This window comes from Strongylocentrotus purpuratus, unplaced genomic scaffold (genome assembly GCF_000002235.5).
Source record: "Strongylocentrotus purpuratus isolate Spur 01 unplaced genomic scaffold, Spur_5.0 spur5_contig_863, whole genome shotgun sequence".
NCBI classification, from domain to species: domain Eukaryota; kingdom Metazoa; phylum Echinodermata; class Echinoidea; order Camarodonta; family Strongylocentrotidae; genus Strongylocentrotus; species Strongylocentrotus purpuratus.
In genome coordinates, this window is record NW_022145572.1 from 1466417 (window position 1) to 1492344 (window position 25928).

A 25928-nucleotide genomic window follows, 5' to 3' on the forward strand; every position below is an offset into this window, starting at 1 on the left:
AACAGCTCTATGAAAACTCGAAATCAAAAGCTTTGAAAATCGGATGTTGTCGCCCTAAAAAAAAAAAGACTATCGATTTCATGACATCATCATCATCATCCATGGTCCGGTGACATATGCACTAGGCCACGACACCTCGACGCTATGTTATGCTGGTTAAATTCCCAAGAAATTGTTACTTATATCAACTTTTATTCAAGTATTATATTTTTTTAATTCGTATTCAACAATGTTCCATATTAAACCATCATTGAAATCTACTCAAAATATTTTGTTGAAAGATATTAAAAGCTGATATGTCAGAAAGGATACATTTAAATATCAGAATGTATACACAGTAGATAAGATATTAAACAAATTGTTCACAAGAGTTAAGCTAATTCCATTTTCCAATTACGTATCGCGTTGAAATCATTTTATTCAGGTAGATAATTTTAATCGATTGCATTACCCCAGATAATTTTCATGAAAATATATGTAATCATATCTGGATTATTAGAAGAAAAAAAAAATAAAAAGAAGAATTATAAATGATATTAAAGAGAAAATTAAGTTCTATTTTCAGACCACAAATGCCTTCAAAGTGCATGGTTATTGCTCTTATTCTTATTTATGACCTTTCTAGTGCTCTTTAAGGACCTAAAATTGCTATGAAGGTAATTTTAGACCCCCATAATGTGTGAAATTTAGCCAATACGGTCATACCAATTCCGCTCCACTTTTTAGAAATTAAGGTGACCTTTAATTAATTAATTGATTTTTAAAAAAAATACATGAGCCGGCTGGTTGTGCGTAATATAACCAACACGAAAAAACACCAACATCGGCATTGGCTGAAATACGACGTAAAAGGCGCTATTTCGTTTTTCCAACGGCTTTTTCAAATTATCTAATATTTGTGGTGGTACAAAAGTATTAGAAACCATTATATTTATGGATATTTCAGCCGTCTTTGAACCGATTTTGATCAAACAAAGATGATTTTGTCATTTAAATTGTATGTTCTTTCAAATTTGACACTCAGATTTTCATTATCTCACTAAAATAAAAATATTTTGTGTAGCGCTTTCTGCAACAGAACTCAACTATTCATGAAAATATATATATTCATGTCTGGATTATTATTTTAAAAAAATTCTTTTTTAAACATGAATTATAAATGATATCAATTATAATCGATTGCATTACCCAAGATATTTTTTATGAAAATATATATAATCATGTCTTGGTTATTAAAAAAAAACCATGAATTATAAATAATATTAATATATTGTCGTCCGGTGCTGCCTATTTACCATCCCCCTCCTCACATACTTTTTTTTTTATTGATTCCAAACAATACAAATTAATTTTAGAAATAAAATACAGTTGTTTTTCCTTGACAAGAATTCAAAACATTTTCATTACATTATAACGAAAATGAAATCAGTTGTAACATAAAACAAACAACCCCATTCAACCAAACACACTACTACCCCCCCCCCCCCTCCCCACCATACGACACACACACCACCGACCACACTTCCACCACACACTGTTCCTAGCCTCCTCAGAATACCCTAAATTGGAGCGACAGACAAACAGAAACAATCTATTTAAAACATGTTTTGTTAATCATTTAAACGAGGCTACAATAGCCACAATAGCCCAGTGTTAAAATTTCATGAAAACTTTACTTGTTCTCATTTCTGTAAATTTAAGGCCAATTTACCTGCCCTCCCTGCAATATTCTTTTCTTCTTTCAATATATATCCAATACTTCATTGCAAAAATAATTGTATTACAAATCTTTATTCGTGGGGAGTTACCGGACAACCCTAAATGAATATCTATCCAGTCGATAGACCTTAATTCCCTTAGCTCAAACTTTTTCCCCCTTCCACAGGGTTCTTTATTTCAAAACAAATTCCATCATATACAGTTTATCCATATATTATATACAAATAATTAAAGAAATGATTTCCATACATAATGGCTTGACACAGATAATAATCATTTAGCTCAAACTTAGCTATTACATTTTGCCATAATCTTTGAACATGTACACACTCCCAGAACAAGTGTAAATATGTTTATCTCTGTCTCTCACAAATACACACCCACACTTCCCGTTCTCTCACTATATCTCTTCATGTCTCGGAGAGATCTGAAAACTGAGATGCGATGGCAACCGTGACGTCCGAAGTTATATCTGGATTTCAGTTAAAGAGGATTTTCGTAACGAGTAGACCAGCATATTTTTAAATCAGTCACTCTTATATGACAAGTTTGATGAAGAGGGTCGAAGTCAATTTTAAAGTGAGAGAGTGTTTCGTGCAAACAACCAGACATTGTACAAGGTCAGTTTAGTGCGCTGAGTTGCACTTGAAGGAAAATCCAACATTAAAGCCCAAGTCCACTCGAAAAAAAAACTTAATTTCAATAGAAGCAGAAAGATCAGACTAACCAATCAAAAAAAGTCTGAGCAAAACCAGATAACTAATAAGAAAGTTATGAATTTAATGACATTAAAAACTTTGAAAATCACTAGACAAATTGGCAACTCACTCATGAGTCTGTGACGTGTTGTCCTCACTATCCCCTAATTATTTTCTTTATATGGATGATATAAATTTCCTATTTTCTCCTCAAGAATCTTATTTCTTCACACCAGCATCCAAGTTACATTAATAGTAATATGTTTTGTGTGGATGCACTAATATGGGGTAGTTGAAATATGTGAATTTTGATAAACTATTAATATAAAAATCAATAAATTATGAATATACAATATTCAGAAATAGTAGAAATTCTTCAAAGTTCATAAAAGATTTTGTGAAATGTCATGCCCGCAATATGATACAAATCATATATCCTGGGCAAAGGCATGGGGAAATCAAGTTTTGGGTAATAAAAAGGGACATTAATGGGATTAAACCATAAAGAGCATTTAATAAATAGTGAGGACATGTCGTCGCAAACTAATAACCACCTTGGCAATTTGTATTGTCATTCTCATTGTTCCATAGTTTACATACTTTTTTTCAAAACTTCATAACTTTCTTATTAATTATCCGATTTTGCTCAAACTTTTTTGATTGGTTTGTCAGATTTTTCTGCTTTTATTAAAAGTAAGTTATTTTCGAGTGGACTTGTCCTTTAAAGACCATGTTGAAATAAATGAATTATATATCAACTGAACGGTTATGAGTCATGAATTACAATAATATCAATTATATACTAATTTAGTATCTGTCAGAAGACTAGCAGCTCTCTGGAAACTCGAAATCAATAGCTTTGTAAATCGGAATTGTCTACTTTAAAACCAGCTATCGACTTCATGACATCATGTTATGTGGAGTACGCATATTCACAATTCACTGTGCATTAAGTCAGAAAGTCAGATTCTTATTTTTGTCCCCAATCAGTCACAATGACAATGTAGTTTCATAAAGTCTCCACCCCTCGCAAAGTTGTCTGACATTTCTCGCACTTTCTGACTCTCGGAATTAAGATTGAAACAAAATTGAAAAGGGTACGCAAGGTATGGGTATGATATTCTATTTCGATTGTATAGTACATTGTTTCTGGTAATCTCTGTGATTATACACTGTGAAAAAATTGGGCAATATTATTTCAACACGTAACCCAACGGTGTGCCATAGTCAACCCAACCATCTATGGGGCAATATTTGCATAATTTGTTAGTATTTTGCCCAAAAGCTGGTCAAGATTTTCACAACAAGTGGGCTGCCGTAGGCAGTTGAAGGGTGATATGTTAGCCCAAATGTTGGTCAAAATACGAAACAATTATGCACGTGTGAAGTCGGGTACTTTTACCAATACCACTGGGAAAATTATTGCCCAATAGATGGTTGGGTTGACTATGGCACAACGTTGGGCAAAGTGTGGAAATAATATTGCCCACATTTTTCACAGTGTACTTGATTATTTGTATTATTACTATATTATCATTAGTAGTAGTAGTAGTAGTAGTATTATCATCATCATCGTTATCCTCACTATTGTCGTTGTGAATCGCACATGTTTCGCAAATTCAGGAAAAGCCTATAGAGGAGAAGAAGAGGGATGTAACATCGAAGACAATGTCTGTTCAAATCAACTGTTCCGAGGAGAAAAAAAGGAATTGCAGTTTAGATTTACCAAGATGCAAGTTACAAGAATGTGTAAGATGTTTGGGGCTAGTTCATTATATTTTTATTTTCCAAAGGTAATGAAAATGTGATATTAAACCTTTTAAACATTACAATGAATATTCAAAATTAAAGGGATCCGGTAACTTTGTCCCAGATTCTGAAACAAAATCCTGGATTTAGCTCATGCTGCAATGGTAATTACAAACCTTTAGGTCAGTCAGGAACCCAATGACTTTTACAAGCCGATCACCTGTCTGATTCACTACAGTCTATTGGGGAAAACAGTATGGTAAAACCGGTCACTCAAAAAAAATTGAGGCACTTCTTGATCATTTTGAAGCGCAATTCCTTTAGTGCTTCAATATTACACTATTTCACAGACCCTGATAACACATATAGGGTCGTGCATCTCAGATTTAACATTTTTAAACGACGCCTTTAAAAGGGAAAGAAAACGAAAGGGAAAAGATTCGCGCCTTCGTGTGTTTAAATATTTTCTCTCAACCCCAACCCCTCCCCATCTCTATCTCTCTATCTCTCTATCTCTCTCTCTCTCTCTCTCACTCACTCACTCTGTCTCTCATACTCTCCATATATATATCCTTCTCTCTCACCTTCACACACACAAGCATGCACACACACACGCACGCATACACAGACACACGCACGCGCACACATTACAATGAATATTCAAAATTAAAATGGAAAGAAAACTCTCTCTCTCTCGCTCTTTCAATCTCTCTCTCTCTCTCTCTCTCTCTCGCTCTTTCAATCTCTCTTTCTTTCTCTCTCCCTCTCTTTCGATATCTCTCTCGCTCTCTCTCTCTCTCTCTCTCTGTTTGTTCCTTGTCCATTAAACGGAAATACAACAAAGCAAACACAACATTGTGATTGTGCTAGAGATGTTTCAATCGTCTTTTATTGTTCAACAAATGATTGCACAGGGGGTGGTGTGACTCATTATCAAGGAATGCAATATTGATACATCAAACAATATATGAAGTATTTAATCCAGTACTACACCTTATAGCCAATACAACACAATGCTAAGATTTAATTCTAAGACTAATACAAATTCAAAGAGTAAAAACAGCAATGTTTCCATTGCTTAATATTATTGCGAATAAATAGTGTAACTACTGTTTATTCAATCTGAGTTACACTGCTATATCATTATCAATATATCAATGAGATAAATTTGTAACGGTGAAGTAATGAAACATTTATTCTTCTATTTCCCTCTATTTCTTGTCTAGTTTTCGTTTGTTATTTCTTTCTGAAACACACCACTTGATATAAATAGTTGACCCCTTCCCTCCCAACCACCCCATCAAAAGAAAGTACTAGCAGAACAACACCTAAAGAATGTTAGCAATTGTTAAAATATGAACAGGAAATTAGATCCATACTTTCTCGTAGAGAGGTTTGAACAATAATATTCCATCAAAGAAATGACAGACAGTGAAATCAATATAGGAGGTTGTATCATAGCAGTAAGCAGCCACCATATGGCCTACAAAGTCACCCTGTTTCCAAAGATGATAAATATTAAAAAGCAATATTACGATAACGAACATGATAAGATTCAAGAAATACCCCTTCCTCCTCCGCTCATTTTAAGAAGACATTGAACGCCATTTAGCAATTTTTTTCGGGCAATCCGATGTTGCAGAACTCCCAACGGACACTGGGGTCGGTTGTGTAGCACCAGGCGAAATCCTCGCCGTCGGGGTTGCGGCAGAGGTTGTGGTCCCCGAGACCAGAGGTAGGGTAGTTCTCTGGGGTGCGGCTGTGACCATGGGGCGACTGGGAGGTCCAGTTTTGGCACTCACGACCGTTCCGGGTAGTCGAGACTTCTCCTCGGTAGTCAGCGCCAGGGGATTGGTGGTAGCATTCGGGATCTAATTCAATGTGGAATAAGTAGAAGTTTCGTAGTCATTGCAACACTTGACTGGATATAGAAGAAGGTCGTGGGTTCGATCCCCGGCAAGTCACCCATGTCCTCAATCAAGCTAAATTGGCTCTCTCCACCCATAGGTACCCGGTAGGATGCGATTTTAATTATTTTCTTTCAGAGACTAATTAATTGTTTAAGGACTATGCTAACTCATGCATGAGTGGTACGAATCAAATTTCATATCATCTTAGAGAGGGTTATTTTATGGTATTATGATACTTGAAAAATAACTCGAATTCAATATTCTATTTAAATATCTTTAATACAAATAGCGTCCACTATATTTTTTGTTCTGAATGTATTCGCATACATATACAATACTTACTCGTGCATTCCTGGCTGAAATCACCAATGGTACAATACTCCCATCGGGTATCAGGATCGGTGGTGTAACACCAGGCGGTGAATGCACTGTCGGGGTTTCTGCAGTAGTTGTGATCCCCAAGGCCCGCATCAGGGTAGTTGCCGGGTGTCCGGGAGTGCCTCTGTGGGTTCTGGGAGTTCCAGGATTGGCATGTTTTACCGGAAAAGGTCTGAGCCAACTCTCCTCTGTAGATGGTCCCGTTTGGATCGTCCGTGCCTAAACAATGATTAATGTGGGCTTACGCATTCTTTTATACATTTAAGAGAGAATAAATTTTAACGTGTCATGGTCTGCAAAACTGTTGGCATATTTGATTTTAAATCTAGATCTCACTCATATATATACATATATATATATATCATGTATTTTTCCTGTCTGGTTAATAGAGGGCGTGGAAGGCTTTGAATAATTCACTTAACATGCTTAACATTCATGTTTTTCAAAGCAATGCAATTATCTTAACTTTAAGTTGTGAGACTGTGTAAAAATTACTCTTACATATTTGTAATATTATTATTTATATATTGGTACATTATACTTACAATCCGATTGGCTTGAAACAAGCACGAAGGTAGCAGCGAGTGCCATGTACAAGAAAAGTTGGGCCATGTTCAAGACGTTTTGTCGGACTCAAAGAAGAACTAAAAATACAAACAAAAATATGAAAGGGAATATTCAGCTTGCTGTTGGAATAATGAGGAGGATAAACGAAATGACTATGGTTACTGCTTACTGACAAAATACAAAATACGGCAATGGTTTATAGAGAAAGCTATTTAGAACTGGTAGGTCGGTGGTAACAAGATCAGAAATAATGATGAGCCATGATATTCAAATAGTTGTAATGTTGGCGTATTATTAAAACCGTCCAATTATCCTTTAACTCAAAATCATCACCATCATTTCTATTGTAATCTCTCAAAATATCACTCAAAGGTGTCAAATAATACTACTTCTGTTTCACCCTTCCATGATGCAACAGGAATGAATAGCTAAGCAACTTATTCCTTACAGACCAACTGTTTCTGGTATAGAAACATAATGCGGCCAAAATACTATGAATGTTATTTGATGGAGATACTTTGAGGAAGAGGGGAAATATACTCACCCTGCTCACAATATGAAAAGCTTTCGAAGATGTGCTGTCCTTCAAATCTAGTTGTGCAACTGCCTGCTGGATCCTCGATATGAAGCTGGAAGGATTGGATGCCCACATTTATAGTATTACAAGTAGAAGACATCCCCACAGTATATCAAACTTGGGTTTTGATTGGTGGAAAGGACAATTTTCACCCATCCCATCAGTAATGATCAAAAGGAAAATAAACCAATCAAATGAAAGTACGTGTCGTAGGCCACTCTGATTTGTCCAAAATATTACGAGGCCCCACCCAAATTTCGAAGGACATAAAACGATCATCTAAAATGCGTGACTGGTAAGTTATGTTTGGTCGAAGGAAAGAATGGAACCCCGCCCATCGCTGCTTTTCTGGGGGAAATGAAATAGGCATATTCGTCCTTGAATACACGAAGGCGAGCTCTGAAGTTGCTTTTAAAGCTGTTTTTTTTAAGCCCCGCCCATGACGCCATGCTGATTAAGAGAAATTGGTCAAACCAAGACAGGAAAAAAGTTTACAAGCTAATGATATGACTTTGTGAATGCACTGTTACTGTTTTTTGTTTTGAAAGATATTTTATTGTTCATTCAATGAACAACAAATAACAACAGAATGATAATATATATATATAATTTGTCATAATATTATAAGATAAGATATTGAAGCTAAATTACTTCAACATAAATTAAAGGGATAGTTGAGTTCTGTTGCAGAGGGCGCTACACAAAATATTTTGTGTGAGATAATGAAAAACTAAGTTTGAAAGAACTAAATATTAAAATGACAAAATCATCTTTGTTTGATCAAAATCGGTTCAGAGACGGCTGAAATATAACGATCTCTAATACAAATATTAGATATTTTGACAAATTTGAAGGAAAAAAAATGAAATAACGCCTTTTACGTCGTATTTCAGCCAGTGCCAATGTTGGGTTTTTTCTTGGCATTTTCGTGTTGCTTATATTACCCACAATTAGCCCGATCAAGTATTGTTATTTTAATAATAAATTAACGGTCACCGTGTTTTTTTTAAGTGGAGCTGAATTGGTATGCTCGTATTGGCTACATTTCACACATTTTGGGGTCTAAAAATACCTTCATAGCAATTTTAGGTTCTAAAAGAGCACTAGAAATGTCATAGATAAGAATAAGAACAATAGCTATGCACTTTGAAGGCATTTGCGGTCTGAAAACAGAACTCAACTATCCCTTTAAATATGATAACAAATCGCACCTTTTCACAATAACATCTCGTTATCAAACTATTACAAATGCATAAAGCATATATATACGTTATGTTACTAACTACCACAGAGACTTAACAGAATCATATACAGTTAGAAGTCATTACTCATCTATAACATAATGACAATATAAATATAATTTAACATTCAACGAGGCACGTAACACAGATTTGTGCATTAAATGTTATTACATTTCGAAAAATGGACTATTGAATTGAATCATTTAATTTAATGCTCCCAGGAAGCATTACATTTATTTATAAACAAAAATGAATTGAATTAATCCTCAACATTTGGCAAGGTGTCAATGGATGAATATAGGTCTATTGTTTGTAATCTAATTTATTCTCAAATCCTTAAGTTGACCTCGGCTCCTTTTATATACATGTACAATTCATATTTCTATACTACTACTACTAATAATAATGATAATAGTGATAATATGAATGATAAGAATAATAATAATAATGATAATAATAACAGTCACATTTGTAAAGCGCTTAATACTTTGTTTCTATACGCTTTACATTGTAATTATTATAACTTCGGTCATTGGATTCAATTGCCAATCTGCCTATGAGCGTGCACACGCTCCACTCCCTGGGGAGCATTCCGGCCAGGCTTTATTTAACAAGCGCACACATGCCAATCCATTCACATTTACTTTCACATCCTATCGGGTACTCATTTAACTCCTGGGTGATGAGTGGCGAATATAGTTTAACCTTTTTTTTAAAGCAAATTTGTTTTATTTCTCCAGATGTATAATAGAAACCATAACATACAATTGAATAAAATAAACGTGTTTAATATTGATTGCTTTTAAATAAACATAATTAAACAAAAACTTATTTGCAGCATATATAACTTAGCAACAAAGTAAACGTATAAGTACCTAAACATAATATATATGCCAATTGTAAATGTTATTCACCTACACTGTTGGTCATAATGGTGGAATAATTATTTTTACCCCAATTTATTGAATGATTTTGACAATGATTCATTCCTAATAGGTGTCGTGGATGAGTGGATACGTCGCCGGACTGTCGATCACAAGGTCCGCGGTTCGAGTCCCGCCGCGGCACTAATGTCCTTGGCAAGACATTGATCTACATTTGCCACTCTCCACCCAGGTGTTAAATGGGTACCGGTAGGAAGGAATTCCTTAAAATGCTGTGAGCGTCGAAATCGGCAGCCTAGCATAGCCGGGTAATGTTGGAGCGCCTTGAGGACCTTGCAAGGTCGATACGTGCGCTATATAAGAATCAAATATTATTATTATTATTATTAATAGTTCTAAATAACAGTGTACATTCTCAGATTTTATTGAATGACAATTGGGGAGTGTTTATTTTGCAGGACTGCTAAAGCATGTGTGTGCTACAATGCTTATCAACTAGGGTACCTACGTCCTTAAGTCATAACTGAAAGTGATGGGGATTAATACCTCATAAAAGGGCACTATTATAGTACATCGACACGGTTTTGATCCTGGGGGCTCACAGTAACGAGGCTATTGCTTAGCCAACGAATCATGACTGTACGCAGCGGGCGCTAGGGTACGTCGACGCCCCCGCAAAAACCAAAAAAAAAACAAAGAAAATGCAATAATTTTTCAATAATTCATTGCATTTTGACCCGACCCCCAACATTAAAGAAATCTTCTTTGTAGGCATGCCTTGAACCATAATGCATGGCCCTACAGAGCAATTTTCCTGTTGGGGACTGGGGGAAATGAAATGAATTATTGGAAATTTATTGCATTTTCTTTGTTTTTTTGTTGTTTTTTTGTGGGGGCGTCGACGTACCCTAGCGCCCGCTGCGTAGAGTCATGGTTTATTGGCTAAGCAATGGCCTCGTTAATGTGAGCCCCCAGGATCAAAACCGTGTCGATGTGCTATATAAGTGCCCTTCTATGAGGCATTAATCCCCATTACTGTCAGTTATGAATTAAGGACGTAGGTCCCCTAGTTGATTGGCATATTAGCACACATATGCTTTAGCAGTCACGCAAAACAAACACTTCCCAATTGTCATTCAATAAAATCTGAGAATTCATACTGTTATGTAGATCTATTAGGAATAAATCATTCAATAAATTAGGGTAAAAATAATTATTCTACCATTATGACCAACAGTGTATATAAAAACAAAACTTAAACAAATCTGGAGGTAATTTTAACTGGAACAATGCCTGCTCCTCCCTGCCCCCCCTCCCTCACACAAACACCCCCACCCACCAACACACATACTCACCCACCCACACCCCAACCCCCCCCCCCACACACACACACACTACTCACTCAGTGAATGTCTGCTAACATTCTCAACTCAAGAAAAATATAGTAAATAAGTCAGTTATACGGGCCGCAAAATAGAGTTACACTTTTAACAGGCTCACGGTGGGGAAGAAAACAAATCTTAATTAATCTTAAGCTGCTCCCACTTTAAGAAATGTGATCCCAGCTTTCCCATTCTAATTGCTATTTTCTTTCTCCTAATCCCTATACTTTAAAAAAAAAAATTAAAAATCATCTTTTCTAAAGTTGGTACTCGCCCCCCCCCCCCCCGATCTTGACATAAATGTAACATACTCCACCATGAAAATGATAGTATTACACATTTTTATTCTTTATGAACTTCCTGCCAATCCAAGAAATGTATCCATTCTAAATCTTTAATTTCATCTAACCCAAAAATTTATGTTGTAGTACTGTCATCTAAACATCTGAAGGCAATATCTTAACAATATTGAATGGATATTCTGCAACCCAAAACCTTTCAACCGCCATTTTACCACTACCGGTCTATATCTTTAACAAAATTAAGTATCACAATGCATACACAGTGGATAAGATATTAAAAAATATTGTCCACAAGAATTTAGCTTTCCTGTAGTTCCTTTTTCCAATTACGTATATGTGTATTAAAAAAAAAAAAAAAACATATAAAAAAATGTTCTATTCATTTTTGTTCCATCATACCAAGATGCTGGCGTCATTGACAACCAGTCCGTTCGCCAGCGCGGCTACACTTAAATTTTCTACAACATCGTACTTTACCGGCACATAGCCAGCGACACTCCCTGTCAATTGATGCAGACATCTTGGTATGCTCCTATGAGAATTGCCATTGCGTACGGGTAGTGAAAATGTTATACAAATATTGCTAAGTGTATGAATATTGTTTATTTTTTTTTCATAATAAGTTTCAATTTAATTAAATTACGTTTTTTTAATATACACAAGACTATGTCATTGTTGTAACTTCCGGAGCCTATGACCTACAAGCATTGCTTTCTCTTTAGGCTCCATCATATTTCTTCCCTTATTCAACTTAGTCTTATGTATCATTCTTTTTTTTTTTTTTGTATAAACGCATCCTAAAATGAGTTCAAAATGTAACATGCTATATGTAATGATGTACTATACAACATGTGAGAAATATGAAAATAAACTGAAACTGAAACTGAAACTGGACTGAAACGTATAGCGCTGATATCATCTTATTCCGGTATTGAATTTTAATCGAATGCCTTACCCGAGTAAATTTTCATGAAAATATAATCAATTCTGGATTATTATTAAAAATTAAGAAGAAAAAACATAAATTATAAATTATATTAGTAAACCCTTCGTATTGTGGTCCCGTGGCGCCAATGTGACGTTATCTTTTTTTTGTAAATTCATCTTCCCATGCTCCCACCTCCCCCCCCCCCCCTCCCTACACACATACACATTCTACTCTCTCTCTCTCTCTCTCTCTCTCACGCAAACGCACACACGCACACACTCACTTCACTTCCTTCTCTCACTCTCGTATCTCTTCATGTCTTGGAGACATCTGAAATCTGAGATCCAATGGCGACGTCTGAAGTTTGATTTTGTCTGGATTTCGGTAAGAGAGGATTTTCGTGACAAATCAACCATCATATTTTTTAAAGGAGTCACTTATAATGACAAGTTTGATGAAGAAGGTCGAAGTCAATTTAAAAGTGAATGGGAATTTCGTGCAAACAACATGAGCAGTGCAAGGTCACTTACATGCACTTTTGTAATTCTATTGGCCGGCAAAAGGGCGCTGTCTTGCGATTAAAGAAAAATCCAACAGTAAAGACCTTGTCGGGAGTAAAAATTGAAATAGGCATAAATGAAGTACGGTGTGCATATGTCAACTGAAAGTTTATGAGTCATTGATTACATTAAATCAATTATATACTATTTTAGTATCTGTTAGAGGAGTCACAGCTGTCTGAAAATCGAAATCAAAAGCTTTTAAAATCGAATGTTGTCGACCTAAAAACCAGCTATCGACTTCATGACATCATCATCATCATCATCCATGGTCCTGCGACATACCCACTAGGCCACGGCACCTGTACGTTATTGTATTATGCTGGGTAAATCCCACGATTTTTCACCTATCCGATATCAACTCTTATTCAAGGATTACATTTTAACAATTCTTATTTATCAATTTTCCATGACCGTCATTAAAATCTACTCAAAATAAATTTTTGAAAGATATTTAAAGTTGATATATTTGAAAGTATAGACCAGTTTTGGAAACGCCCCTCTCAAACAATGAAATTTAAGCTCTTATTACCAATCATGTGAAAGAATATGTTTTGACTAATACGTGATGATACGAATTTTGCCGGGAAACCGCCTACTAATTGATATATTTGGTAAATTATCATATCGATCCGGCCTGGATAGATATCGCGAATGCAATGCAACATTAAACATTTGGGCATATATTTCTGCTCTTTTGCGAATTTAGGTTGAAGTACTGCCATCTAAACCTCTGAAGGTAATATCTAAATAATATTGAGTGTATACTTTGCACCCAAAACCCGTGGCCCGCAATTTTACCACTACCGGTCTATATCTTTAACAAAATTAAGTACCAGAATGTATACATACTGTAGTGGATAAGGTATTACAATATTGTCCACAAGAATTTAGCTAATTCCTTTATCCAATTACATATAGCGTTGACATCATGTTATTCTTGCATTGAATTTTAATCGAATGTATTACCCGAGATAATTTTCACGAAAATATAAAGTTCTGGATCATTATCAAAAATTAAGGAAAACAAAAATCTAAATAATATTAGTAAACCTTTCGTATTCTGGTCCCGTCGCGCAAAAATGGCATTATCTATTTTTTGGTAAATTTGTTTTGTCGTCCCATGCTCCCACCCCCCCCCCCCCCACACACACACACACACCCCACACACACACATACACATTCTACTCTATCTCTCTCTCTCCCGCTCTCTCTCTCTCACCCGCTCTCTCTGTGTCTCTCTCTATCTCTCTCGCTTCCTCTCTCTCTCACACAAACACACACACATACACACGCACACACTCTCACTTCACTTTCTCTCACTCTCTCATTTCTTCATGTCTTGGGGAGATCTGTAATCTGAGATCCGATGGCAACGTTTGAAGTTTTATTTGGATTTCAGTTACAGAGGATTTTCGTGACAAATCAACCACCATATTTGTTGAAGCAGTCATTAATATGACAAGTTTGATGACAAAGGTCGAAGTCAATTTAAAAGTAAAGGAGTGTTTCGTGCAAACAACCAGACATTATACAGGGTCAGAAACATGCACTTTTTTAATTCTTGGGGCGGAAAAAAGGGCAATCAGTCGCGCTTAGAGGAAAATCCAACATTAAAGACCATGTCGGGATTAAAAGTTGAAATAGATGAATTATATATCAACTAAAAGCGTATAAGCCATATATTACAATAATGTCAATTACATACTATGTTGACATCTGTCAGGGGAGAAACAGCCCTCCAAAAACTCAAAATAATTTTTTTTGAAAAACGGAAGTTGTCGACCTAAAAAAACAACTATCGACTTCATGACACCATCTCACCTGGAGTATGCATATTCACAATGACTGTGCACTAATTAACCACGGCTCATCACCTTAGCTATATAGACTTGTCGATTGGGTCCACATGTTATGACGGCAATTCCGACCCCTGTTGATCCTTCTTTTGGAGGGGTGCGGAAAATGAGGTTTGTTGGCAATATGGGGAGGCAGTCATAGTTATTCGTTTATATTTGTATTCTACTTTCAATCAGGTCTCCATTGATATAAAATTGTTTTTTTCATCGGATAGGGTCTTTGATAGACAACTACTCTTAGAGTAGACTAAAAGAAAACAAGAAAATCAGATAAACAGACTGGTGAAAGCTTAAACGAAATTGGACTAAAATCAGAAAGTTAAATAGTTAAAAGTGGTCATCACTATGGCACTTTAAATTTACAAAATCGGTAAAATAATCATCATGTAGTGCCGGACAGCGTTCCCCTTTTTTTGTCGTAACACAAATATAACTAAAGTGTAATTTTTTTTCAAAACGTAGGACTCAGGGGGATCTTTTCTTTTTATAATACCTATAAGTACGATAAGAATATGTTATTCATAATGTTTTTTAAAGAATTGCCAGAAGGGTGAAGGCGCTTAGGAGAAAAAAGAAAAAGCTATATATTTTGCACACGACGTCAAGTAAACGACTTATCTATCTTCAGGTAATTTATTTTAAAAAAGAATAATGATTTCCACGGTGTAGTTATCATCAATGTCCAAGTGCAAATCATATTTCTCACATCTCTCTGAAAATCATGGATTAGGATAGCGAACAATTTTTGTGATCTGATTTCTAAGTTAACACTCCCCCCCCCCCCCCTTCTAGAATTAATTTTGTCTGCCAGCATATCGTACTAAGATGGTCTCGAGATGATCTGACAAGGTTACACACATCAAAAACTGTTTTAAACTCCTCTTCACTCATATCTCTTGACTTCCTTTTCAGGGTGAAGTTCTATAAGTGACACGCATGCAGTTTTAAACTAGTGAAGATCATGAAGATTATTATTTTGTAGTTCATATCCAGGTCAGCTAACCTTTGCAAATGTATTTTGTGAATAAGGGTGACTCGCCCTTTAGGATGCCGACTTGAAACTATTTATTTAATTTTTTATATTTTTTGATTGATATGATAAATAGGATTTTTTTTTCTTCATTTATTTCGTCATAAAATTAGCATGATTCATCTCAAAGGCTGCGTCAAAAGAGTTTCGCAATCGGCCCTCTATAAAAACAATTTGAAGAGGTAACAAGCTTATTTTCAGCTCGTCTGCCCTAATATGAATGAAGGCTAAAAGTGTAGATGACATTTACATTACTATCAATAATGTTAATGGTAATTATAACAATAATAATAATGATGATGATAATAATAATAATGATGATAATATTGATAATAATGGATAATTTTACAGAGCGCATATTCACCATGAAAGGTGCTCAAACTGCTCCGGCTCTGTTAGGCTACCGATATCGGTGCTCGCAGCATTCACCTACCGGTGTTTATTTAATACATGGGTGAAGAGTGGCAACTGTTGATTAATATTATGGCAAAGGACACTTATGCTGAACATGGGCTCGAACCCTCGACCTTCTCATCTCCAGTCCAGGATTATAACCATTCGACTTTGACACCTTTACAGTGTAAAACTGGCGTGCCTGTGTAATTGAGATCAAGCGACTTAAATCATGATAGAGAATATGACCACTTAATTCCATAATTCGATGAAATATTAAACATTTTGATAAGACGTTTTATGAATCAAAAAGCAAAAACAAAACAAAACACTGAGCAAGAACAACAACATTGTATAAATATCGACGTCAATGCTAGGACACGGGTTGACAGTTGCCTGAATATTTGTCAAAATCGAACCAATACAAAATCAGAGAAGCAGACTGGTTCAATTTTGAATGATAACGGACAAAGAATAAGAAAGTAATGAATTTTTGACAGATGTAATCCCTGTACGTTTAGGCACTTCAAATTGGCTGAATCATTAATGTCACTGTGACGTATTGCCGGGCAACTTTCCCATATGTTTCATTACACAAAATTATTAAAATGTAAAATTATCTTAACATTTTTGCCTCAGGATGGTCTTTTCCTTTTAGAGGACATATTGAAATAAGGTAGGCTTATCCATAATATGCCTACACTAGTGCCCCTAATGAGAAGGCAATAAAGAGAAAAACATAAATTAAATATTTGTTTGTCTATACAAACGGGTGATCATGACTACGTCACAGTCGACTGACCAAACTGATAATTTGAGATTCGCATAGATTTAGTTATCTCTTATTTCAAACATTCACAACTCAATTCGAATTATTTCAAATTTTTCGCCATTTCGTTTCCATTCTTCTTTTGCGTTTTGGCAAATGAACTTGGCCATGACCGTAATAGTACTTTATACCGTAGGAGTAGATTCGAGATATTAGTGGTTCCCTCTCTCAAGAGAAATGCGAATCCCTCTTATATTTTGAAGGCTGGTAAAATAACCTCGAGATCTTCTTTGCTCATTAATTGACACGTTGGAGGACATTGTACTTTCTATTTTTTTAGTATTTGCTGGTAAAGAACTTGTTTTCAAGGATAGGATTGATGATACTGAAATCAACACAAAGTAACGTTTTCTAATGATTTTCCAGAGAAATTTCGAGATTTCTGGGTTTTTTATTACTATCAGCATCATCATTTTTTTGTTTAATCATCATTATTAATATCACTATTATAACTATTATCGTTACTATCATTATGATTGTTAGTATTATCAGAATCTTCATTATTATAATAAGCCTATTCTCGTTATTGTTATCATTATTATTACTATTATTATTTGTATCACTATTTCAATATAATTAATATTATTAATAATATTGTTATTATAGTTTATTCAGTGAGATCTGGTGCTGATACACACGTCTTCTAACAGGCTGATAGTGGTGAGCTTAGAAGTTTCTAGTTAATCTTAAAGGTATTACAAAGTTTTGGTAAATTTCGAAAAACGGGTGGATAGTGAATCTTTACAATTTTGATATATTTGGATGCCCCTGTGGATGTATTAAAAGCACTAGAAATGTGAGCCCCTAAAACACTTCTGCTTTCGAGAAATATTGAATATAAAGATTTACAGGTGCTCCCGGTAAATTTTGATAAATTTCAAATAGCTCCTACGGCCGTACAATGGTAGCTGCGACCATGAAAATCTCAGAATATGTAGTTGTGCTTTATAATTTCCGAACGGGAATATATAATCGGTCGATTTTAGTCAAGAAACATTGTTTTATAGCTTAATTAATATCTTGACCTCGAGAGGGAGCTATACAACATGATGTGTTTATTATTTACAATTTCATAAATTTAGAGTCCATTTAGACCTCGACAACGATAACTGAATATTGTAGGATCGCATATGCATCCAATATGTTCATTTGAACCAAATTCATGACCCCATACCAAAACAATGAAACAAGAGAAACACGCCTGAAATATAGGAGGGGAAAGAGAGAGGGGAAGAGAGACAGAGAGAGAGGGGGAGGAGAGAGACATAGAGAGATATATAGACAGATAGATTCTCTTTCGCTCCCTCTCTCTCTCTATCTGATAGAGAGAGAGGGAGCGAAAGAGACAGAGAGAGGGAGTGACAGAGAGAGAGAGACAGAGGGGACGAGAGAGACAGAGGGAGAGACAGAGACAGAGGGAGCGAAAGACAGAGAGAGAGGGAGTGAAAGACAGAGAGAGACAGAGAGAGACAGGGAAAGAGAGCGAGAGAGAGAGAGAGGGGTTGGCATAAGGGCAGATTTGGCAGATACACACATGTCAACTTTCCAGTTTCAATGTTTCAATGTTGCAAACTATCACTAATTGTTAGGCAATTCATCAATATTTAAAGACTTGAAATAGGTATATTGGGCACATAAAAAATTATAATAGAGTCGAGATGTGCATGCTTTGTCTTGATATATTAACTGTAACTTGCCGGTTCGGCCCAGTCACGTACATCAAGCCTAGCTAAAAGACTGTGATATTAACTTAGCCACATAAACCCCCCCCCCCCCCCAAAAAAAAGAGTAGGAACTCGATAAATATAACGGGAAAATGTAGAAAAATATTGCATCGTATTGCATTCTATGAAAACGTAATAAAAAAAAACGAAGGTAGAGTGGAGGATCCTGATTTTAAGTGTTTTCGATTTAGGTAGGTCCATGGTCTGTATAGTAAAGGCCTTTATACATTTACTGTGGATGCACGTACATACCTGGCCAAAGCGATATAGATCACAACCAAGTTAGCTAACCTGGATAAGTATAGACTTCCGGGTTGCACGTGCGTACTATGTTTGCATGAACGTGTTACCTTCGAAAAGTAGAGTCGAAGCAGGGGCGGCGATTCCGGGGGACGGGGGGGGGGGGGGGTGGGGGTCAGTGGCGGATCCAGTGGGGAGGGGGGGGGGAGGGCGGGGGCCCGTGCCGTATTATTGGCCGGCGCGATTTTCAAATTATCGAGAGCAAAAACAACAAAAAATTGTGCTCCTTATCCCCCCGGCTGGATCCGCCCCTGGTGGGGGGGGGGGGGGGGGGAGGACATGCCCCCCCCCCCCCTCTCACGAAAATTTGAAAAAAATGCACACACAAAATTTATAGCAAATACTGACTAAAGACTGCAACACATTTTTAGGCTCTGGAGGGTCAAACAGTGCAGCGTTTAGAATAATAAAATGCACCCCCCCCCCCCCCCCAAAAAAAAAAAAAAAAAAAAAAAAAATCAATTTCGCTCGGTCGCTACGCTCCCTCGCATAGTATTCTTCAATATGTACGAGAAAATATTGTAGAAAATCTGAATTCCTTTAGTGCCCCATGATTCACACAAAATACAGATTTTCCCTCGTATGATCGTCTCCCTGGACATTACCGATTAAGTGAATTTGAAGTTCACCCGTAGGCTTTAGTAATATTGTGATTTTAACTTTTATAATTTCATGGCTTTTTTATTTTCAGTCCGATTGCGCTCAAACTGTTGACAGTCTGATTTTCTGATTTGTTTCTGTTTTCTTTGAAAATTGTGTGCTAGGTTGGATTTCCCATATTAACTTTGGTGATTCTTGATGATAATGATAATAATAATGATCATGATAATAATTATAGTTTGTATAGGCCTATATAGCAAAAAAAACTTTATAAGAAAGAAGGGAGTGGGGAGAGAGAGAGCGTGCATGGAGGAGAGAGGATAGACTGGGGTATGGGACAGGGGGTAGAAAGATCAAGAAAGAGAGAAAAAGAGAGGGAGAGAATGAGAGGAATCATAATTATTGGTACATAGGGATTACGGCAAAAGGAACCCCTTTTCCAATAAAATGATCATAACCCAAAATGTCCTTTTGGGCCTCCTCAAGATATTTTTTTTTTTAAATATTGGAAAACAAAAAAGACGATAATAAGTTTGTTCAACGGAGCGGAACATTACGTAATCATTTTAGAAGGTGGAACAATCTCCCTTTCTAGGGACGTCAAGGCCTAGTCATAAATAAATAAATAAGCATTACACGTACGTGTGAAAGAAATGCTTTTATCCTTTTAGGGAAATTAGGCAACAAAGGCTGTTCATATTATCGGGCGGGAGGGGAGTGAGGCCGTGGCCAGGTGGGGGTGGCGAGGTTTCTGCAAAGTAGGTTTAATAGGGGAATGAACTCCTATCATTCTAGGCCGTTAACAGTCTGTCTTTTCTTTTCCCTTCTTTCTGATTTAGAAAATAATATAAAACAGTTTGTTTCCTCTCAAAACAAAGGTATTGATCTACACATTACTGTAATTTCATTTCTAAAATGAAAAGCTTTATAATTATAATGTACTTCTTTTGCACATGTTTTCTTTTTTTGTTGCATTGTAATAGTTATTGTTTAGTTGTGGAAAGATTTTATTATGCGGAAAATTGTGAATGATTTGTATTTTCTGTTTTGAGTGGAAAAATAACAAGAATACGTGGTTTTAAAATTTTAAAAAGTAGCTCTATATACAACGCATCGCGCTAGCTATAATTGTTAATAATAGAGCGCCCTCTACAGGTTATTTTACGAGAATGGCAGAATCTCTGAACTCAGGTGCTTCGAATACCGAGGTTTGTGATTCATTTTGTTCTGTTAGAAATAGTTAACTTGTAATAATTCGTTACCTTAATAGTATTTAAGATTTTATTTGAAGTTTACGGTATGAAATCATGTAGTGATGTTGCTTTTAAAGGTTAGTAATGCCTCTCTCAATATGGTCCCGGGTTTCTGTATGCCCCATCTATTGCAAGATATGTTGGCATTAACAAGTTATTTATGATTGATAATTCTGACACTTCAGAAACAGATCCAGCAAACCATAGTAGTCAATGCTTGTTTCGCAATTTAACCATTTATTTATGTCCATTCCTGACCATTCTGAACATCTTTTAAAAGCAATAAATGTCTCTTTTTTAATATTCATTAGGCCTAGGCCTAGATCTATTTCATTTGGAAAGGGAAACCTGATAAAATTAGTAGGAAACGGGGCGCCAGTTCAAAAGTCTATCCACAGTCAGTAAGGACGCTGGTCTGAGAATAAGGATCATCTTCATAAACGCGGACCGATTCGTCCTCAAAAATAAGGATCGCAGACGTTTCATATTTTTGATCGGCACATTGGCAATGCAAAAAATGGATTCCATGATGATTTTCTTGGTGCATTTTACATTGACTTTGTACAGAGACCTTCACATTATGAGCAATAAAATCCTTGGGAAGATAGACAACCCATGAAAGTAAATGGTGAACTAGGGTTATTTTCCCCCAGGGAATCCATTTTTGGCATTGCAAGTGGGACAGTGGGTGGTTCGGTAACCCGAAACTCGCAGAGCGCCGATGAAAAAAAAACGTCTGCGAAAATGCAGACCATCCTCATTTTTGAGGACGCATGTTGTCAGCGTTTATGAAGATATCCTCGTTTACGAGGACGATCCTCACTCTCGGACTAGCGCCCCTACTGATCCAGACTTTGACCCAGAACTCTGGCGTGGAGATAGTAAGTATACCGACTAAAACATACTGAAAATCTACTAAATCTTCATCAATTGTTCAAATAATGGTCATGATTTAAAAGCTGCACAATACAATTGCATACCATACCAACGGTGGGGTGCGGGCGTGCGCCTGTGTAATGTTAAGTTAGAATTGCTACAGTCGCTACTCAACACACACGCGCGCCTGCACCCCACCATCGGTACGGTATGCAATTGTGTTGTGCAGCAGTTTGCTGTGAATCCCGTGAGAAAGTGTATATAAGTCTTCGTTTTTAAGAAAAATACTCCAAAAAAGATAAGAAAAATGACACGAAACAGGTAAGAAACAATGATTTTTAAATCATGACCCTTATTTGAACAATTGATGAAGATTTAGTTGATTTTCGGTATGTTTTAGTAGAATGTCTCCATGCCGGAGTTCCGGGCCAAAGTCTGGATAGACTTCTGAACTAGCGCCGGAAACAGATGGTTTGTACTAACGAAAATGGTGGCCTTCAACAAAAAACTATATTGTATTATTTCATCTAATATTGGCCTTAAAATGTATCTATTTCGAAAAACCCTAGTGAGCTCTAATTTTTAATATTTTTTTTTGGCTCCCGAAAATTTGAAAACCGCAGCCCCCTCCCCCCCCCACCCCCCTCAAGCACCAGGGGAGGGGGCCCGTCTCCAAAAAAAAGGTAAAATTAACCCTTTTTTTCCCAGTCGCCCTGACTTTATTACACTAAACTAATCACATTTATCATTCTCCCCAAATATGTTAATGAATTATCATCTTCTGTTGAAATAGGAAACTGAAGATACTCAGGACTTTGATGGGCAGGAAGCTGATCAAGATATTCCAGTCGAGAGTGCTGATAAGAGAAAGAGATTCTTCAACAAAGAGTGTAAGACATCAATTCTTTACAATTGCATTTTGAATATGTTCATGTACCATTTGGATGTTGTAATATACCATTAAGATTTGGTTTATTTGAAGTTCGAAGTTTTATTCATTCCACATTTTACATAGAAAAAACAGTTTATATTCTTTCTTTTTTTGTACAGGCGTATATTATTATAAGAGTAGATTTCACACAAGAAAAAAAAAGAGAAAAAAAAGAAAGAATTCAAATTAAATATAATGTACAGAAAATAAGTACGAAATTTCGAAATATGTATATATAACACGCTAGGTAGAACAATGTAAAATGTGGGGAGCTTAAATAAAAAGCATAGCTTGTATGTGAATAGGCTCCTGCACTGAGTAACACAATATAGTAGGTCTGGATTTAAAAGGTATTATAGGAGGCGAAAACGGAGTAGTATAGCATGAGATTCTAGAGACGTACAAGGAGAGTGAATTTGAGAAGAAACGAAAAAAAGAAATTAAGAGTAAAGAGAATAATATAATAATGATAAGTAGAAGAAGGTGAAGAAGGAAAGAAAGAGGAAGAAGAGGAAGACGAAAAAGAAGTGGAAGAAGAAGAATAAGAGAAAGCAAATTTGACGAAATCAATGGCATTGTAAAATAACAAAAACAAAGTCTGTATAACCACCTGTACGATCCAGCGCGACATTAACATTACTTTTATACATACTTACTCAAAAGGAAACACCTAAGCTTTCGTTTAAATGAATTAATGGAGGGGCTTTCAACTAGTTCGTTATTCAGGGTGTTCCAGAATTTGGGTCCAGTAAAAATAAATGTTTGTTTTGTTAGCAAAAACGGTGCGAGTTCGAGGGAGATGAAAATGACTCAAAGTTCAAGGTTGTGTGATATAGATCTACTAACTTTTTTTTGTCTTTTATGTCTTTTGTCTTTTGTCTTTTCACTTTACAGTGAGATGTATGATGTATGGATTTGGAGATGATCAGAATCCGTATGCTGAGACCGTAGATCTACTCGAAGATTTGGTACTGGATTTCATTACAGATACAGTAAGTCTTTTGATGTATTATGAATAGACAATCTGAGTTTGCATACTGGTATTATGCATTTTCTAGAAGAGTAAATGCTAGATTTTATTACAGTTATATATTTAACACCATGATGTAGAAGTATTTAAACATTTGCATTGAAATGAAGATCATCTTTAAAGATATGCTCACGCCTCTTATGGCACATGAAAGTATGTGTGGTTTTTCTTTCCTCAAACACACATAAGGCCTATTGTAGTGACAGAATAATCTTATCTGCATCTGGTATATTTCATCGAGGCTTTGCAAAGTGAAAAAATAAATTTCCTTAGAATTTACTTCAGTCTTTGAAATACAGAATTTAAGCTTACTATGAGTGTTGAGATTTTTTAATCTACCCAATTCTTAACTGGAATTTAGGTGAAGCAATTTGAAAAACAAACTTGATTATTATACAATATACAGTCACACGCACTCATACCATAATCAGACTCTAATATGTATGTGTAACTTTACCTCCAATGACGAGCAGGCAAAAAAGTATGTTGGATGCGCTTTTTATTTGATGCAAAACAATGTTTCTCAAAATATGAATTATGTTAGGTAAGTCACATGTAAAATAAGTGAAGTTGCTAAAGGGGAGAAGGGTAGGGGGCAACATGAAAGTAATTGCAAAGGAAAAAATAAAAGACAAATGGAGGAAAAAGAAGAGAGGAAAAGAAGAGGGGGGAAGGAAGAAAGGAAAAGTGTGTTGACACCCTTCCTGGCCTGATTCAGCAACACTTACAACAAGCAATACATACATGTACTAGTGCATCTAAACCAGGGCATCCTCTCTAACTTTTTTGGAGGGGGGGGGGGTCTGGATTCAACTTTTTACAATATGTATGCATGAGCCCAAAGTATTAACTTTAAACTCTTGGGGTCAAGACTTAGTGTCTTGGAAGCCTGTTAATGTTGAGCCCCGTTCCCAACCCCTCTCCCACATCCCCACGAGGCAAGTGCCTGCTCTATGTCTGGCCCCATACTACACCCTGGTTAAAGTACTTGTAAATTAGATTTTTTTCTTTCTATTCTTTTTTTCGAAACAGACCCTTAAGGCCACCCACGTCGGCAGGCAAGGCAGAGTTCAGGTAGAGGATATCATCTTCCTGATCAGAAAGGACCCTCGCAAGTACTCCAGGATCAAGCAGCTTCTACTTATGAATGAGGAACTCAAGAAAGCAAGGAAGGCTTTTGACGAAGCCAATTACTAGCCCAGAGGCATTGTTTGTTAATCAGGGTCAGTAGGGGACATCGATGCTTCAAAGGAAATTCCACTACTTCAAGAGACTTGACATTGACAAAGTACATCAGTATCCATCGTTTGATTCTTGGTGAATTCACAGTATTCTGAATCAAGTGTAGAATTACTTAGTGAGTCATTAGGTTAGATTTCTGACAATTCGATATTTGTGAAATCGATGGATTTAAGCAATGCCAATAGTTTGATTGCTGTGTTCTTGTAGAAACGGCAGGAAACTGTATCAAGGTTAGAACAACTTTGTGACTTCTTGTGTAAAGTTCTTGGTGAATTACTTCAGCACATCTGCAGGTCAGGGTCAACTCTGCTCAAGATGGTCAAATGTGGCAAAGGAGACATTGGTCACCAGCGAATGAACTTCCTGTACCAGGCGGCCCACTGCAGCCTGGCACAGAACCCTGGGAACACCCAGCTGGCCAGGTTCTACATAGAAACCATGAAGAACGTAGCGGCAAAGCTCGTGCTGCGACTCGCACCTCACATCAAGCGCACGATATGCAAAAAGTGTAGCGCCCTGTTGGTCCCAGGAGTTACAGCTACGGTCAGGGTCAAGGGTCGACGGCAGAAGCACGTCGTGGTCAGGTGTATGGACTGTAAGCAGGTGAAGAGGTTTAACACAGATGAAAAGCATGTCCTGTGGGTGCATAAACCAGAAGCTGTTCAATGAAAGAGCTAGCTGACAAGCTATGACTAGACAAAGTAATGACTTTGAGGACCTGTCCCCAGTCGTTCAACAAGACTAAAGGCTCATTCAGACATGACGTAAACCACCGCAAAAAAAACGCCAGAATTTCTTTAACATGTAAATGAATGGCAACTGTGGCAACAAAGGTCCTGGGCATATTCACTGAGCTTTGTGTATTACATACATGTACACTTCACATCATTGATAAAATTGTCTTAGTTTTGTCACTTTATATCTGACCGAGGCTTACCAACTCCCTTAGCCTGCGTACCTCAAATT

The 25928-nt window shown here is 36.4% G+C and overlaps 3 protein-coding genes across 3 annotated transcripts; 2 read left to right on the forward strand and 1 right to left on the reverse strand.

The window, feature by feature from the left end:
* Positions 1-5715: 5715 nt before the first annotated feature.
* On the reverse strand, positions 5716-7632 carry LOC115918301 (plasminogen-like). Its single transcript, XM_030972778.1, has 4 exons — positions 7566-7632; positions 7000-7098; positions 6419-6673; positions 5716-6037 (listed from the first exon to the last, which is right to left on the reverse strand). Exons 2-4 carry the CDS (start codon positions 7064-7066, stop codon positions 5775-5777), a joined length of 585 nt encoding a protein of 194 aa, XP_030828638.1. The 5' UTR covers positions 7067-7098; positions 7566-7632; the 3' UTR covers positions 5716-5774.
* Positions 7633-20780: 13148 nt separating this feature from the next.
* On the forward strand, positions 20781-25736 carry LOC592264 (transcription initiation factor TFIID subunit 13). The gene is made up of 4 exons (XM_030972796.1): positions 20781-20838; positions 22553-22649; positions 23585-23682; positions 24753-25736. The coding sequence occupies exons 1-4, from the start codon at positions 20800-20802 to the stop codon at positions 24915-24917; spliced, it is 399 nt and encodes a 132-aa protein (XP_030828656.1). The 5' UTR covers positions 20781-20799; the 3' UTR covers positions 24918-25736.
* LOC753068 (ribonuclease P protein subunit p21-like) lies at positions 25125-25746 on the forward strand. Its single transcript, XM_003726352.2, has one exon. It carries the CDS (start codon positions 25278-25280, stop codon positions 25629-25631), a length of 354 nt encoding a protein of 117 aa, XP_003726400.1. The 5' UTR covers positions 25125-25277; the 3' UTR covers positions 25632-25746.
* Positions 25747-25928: the final 182 nt, after the last annotated feature.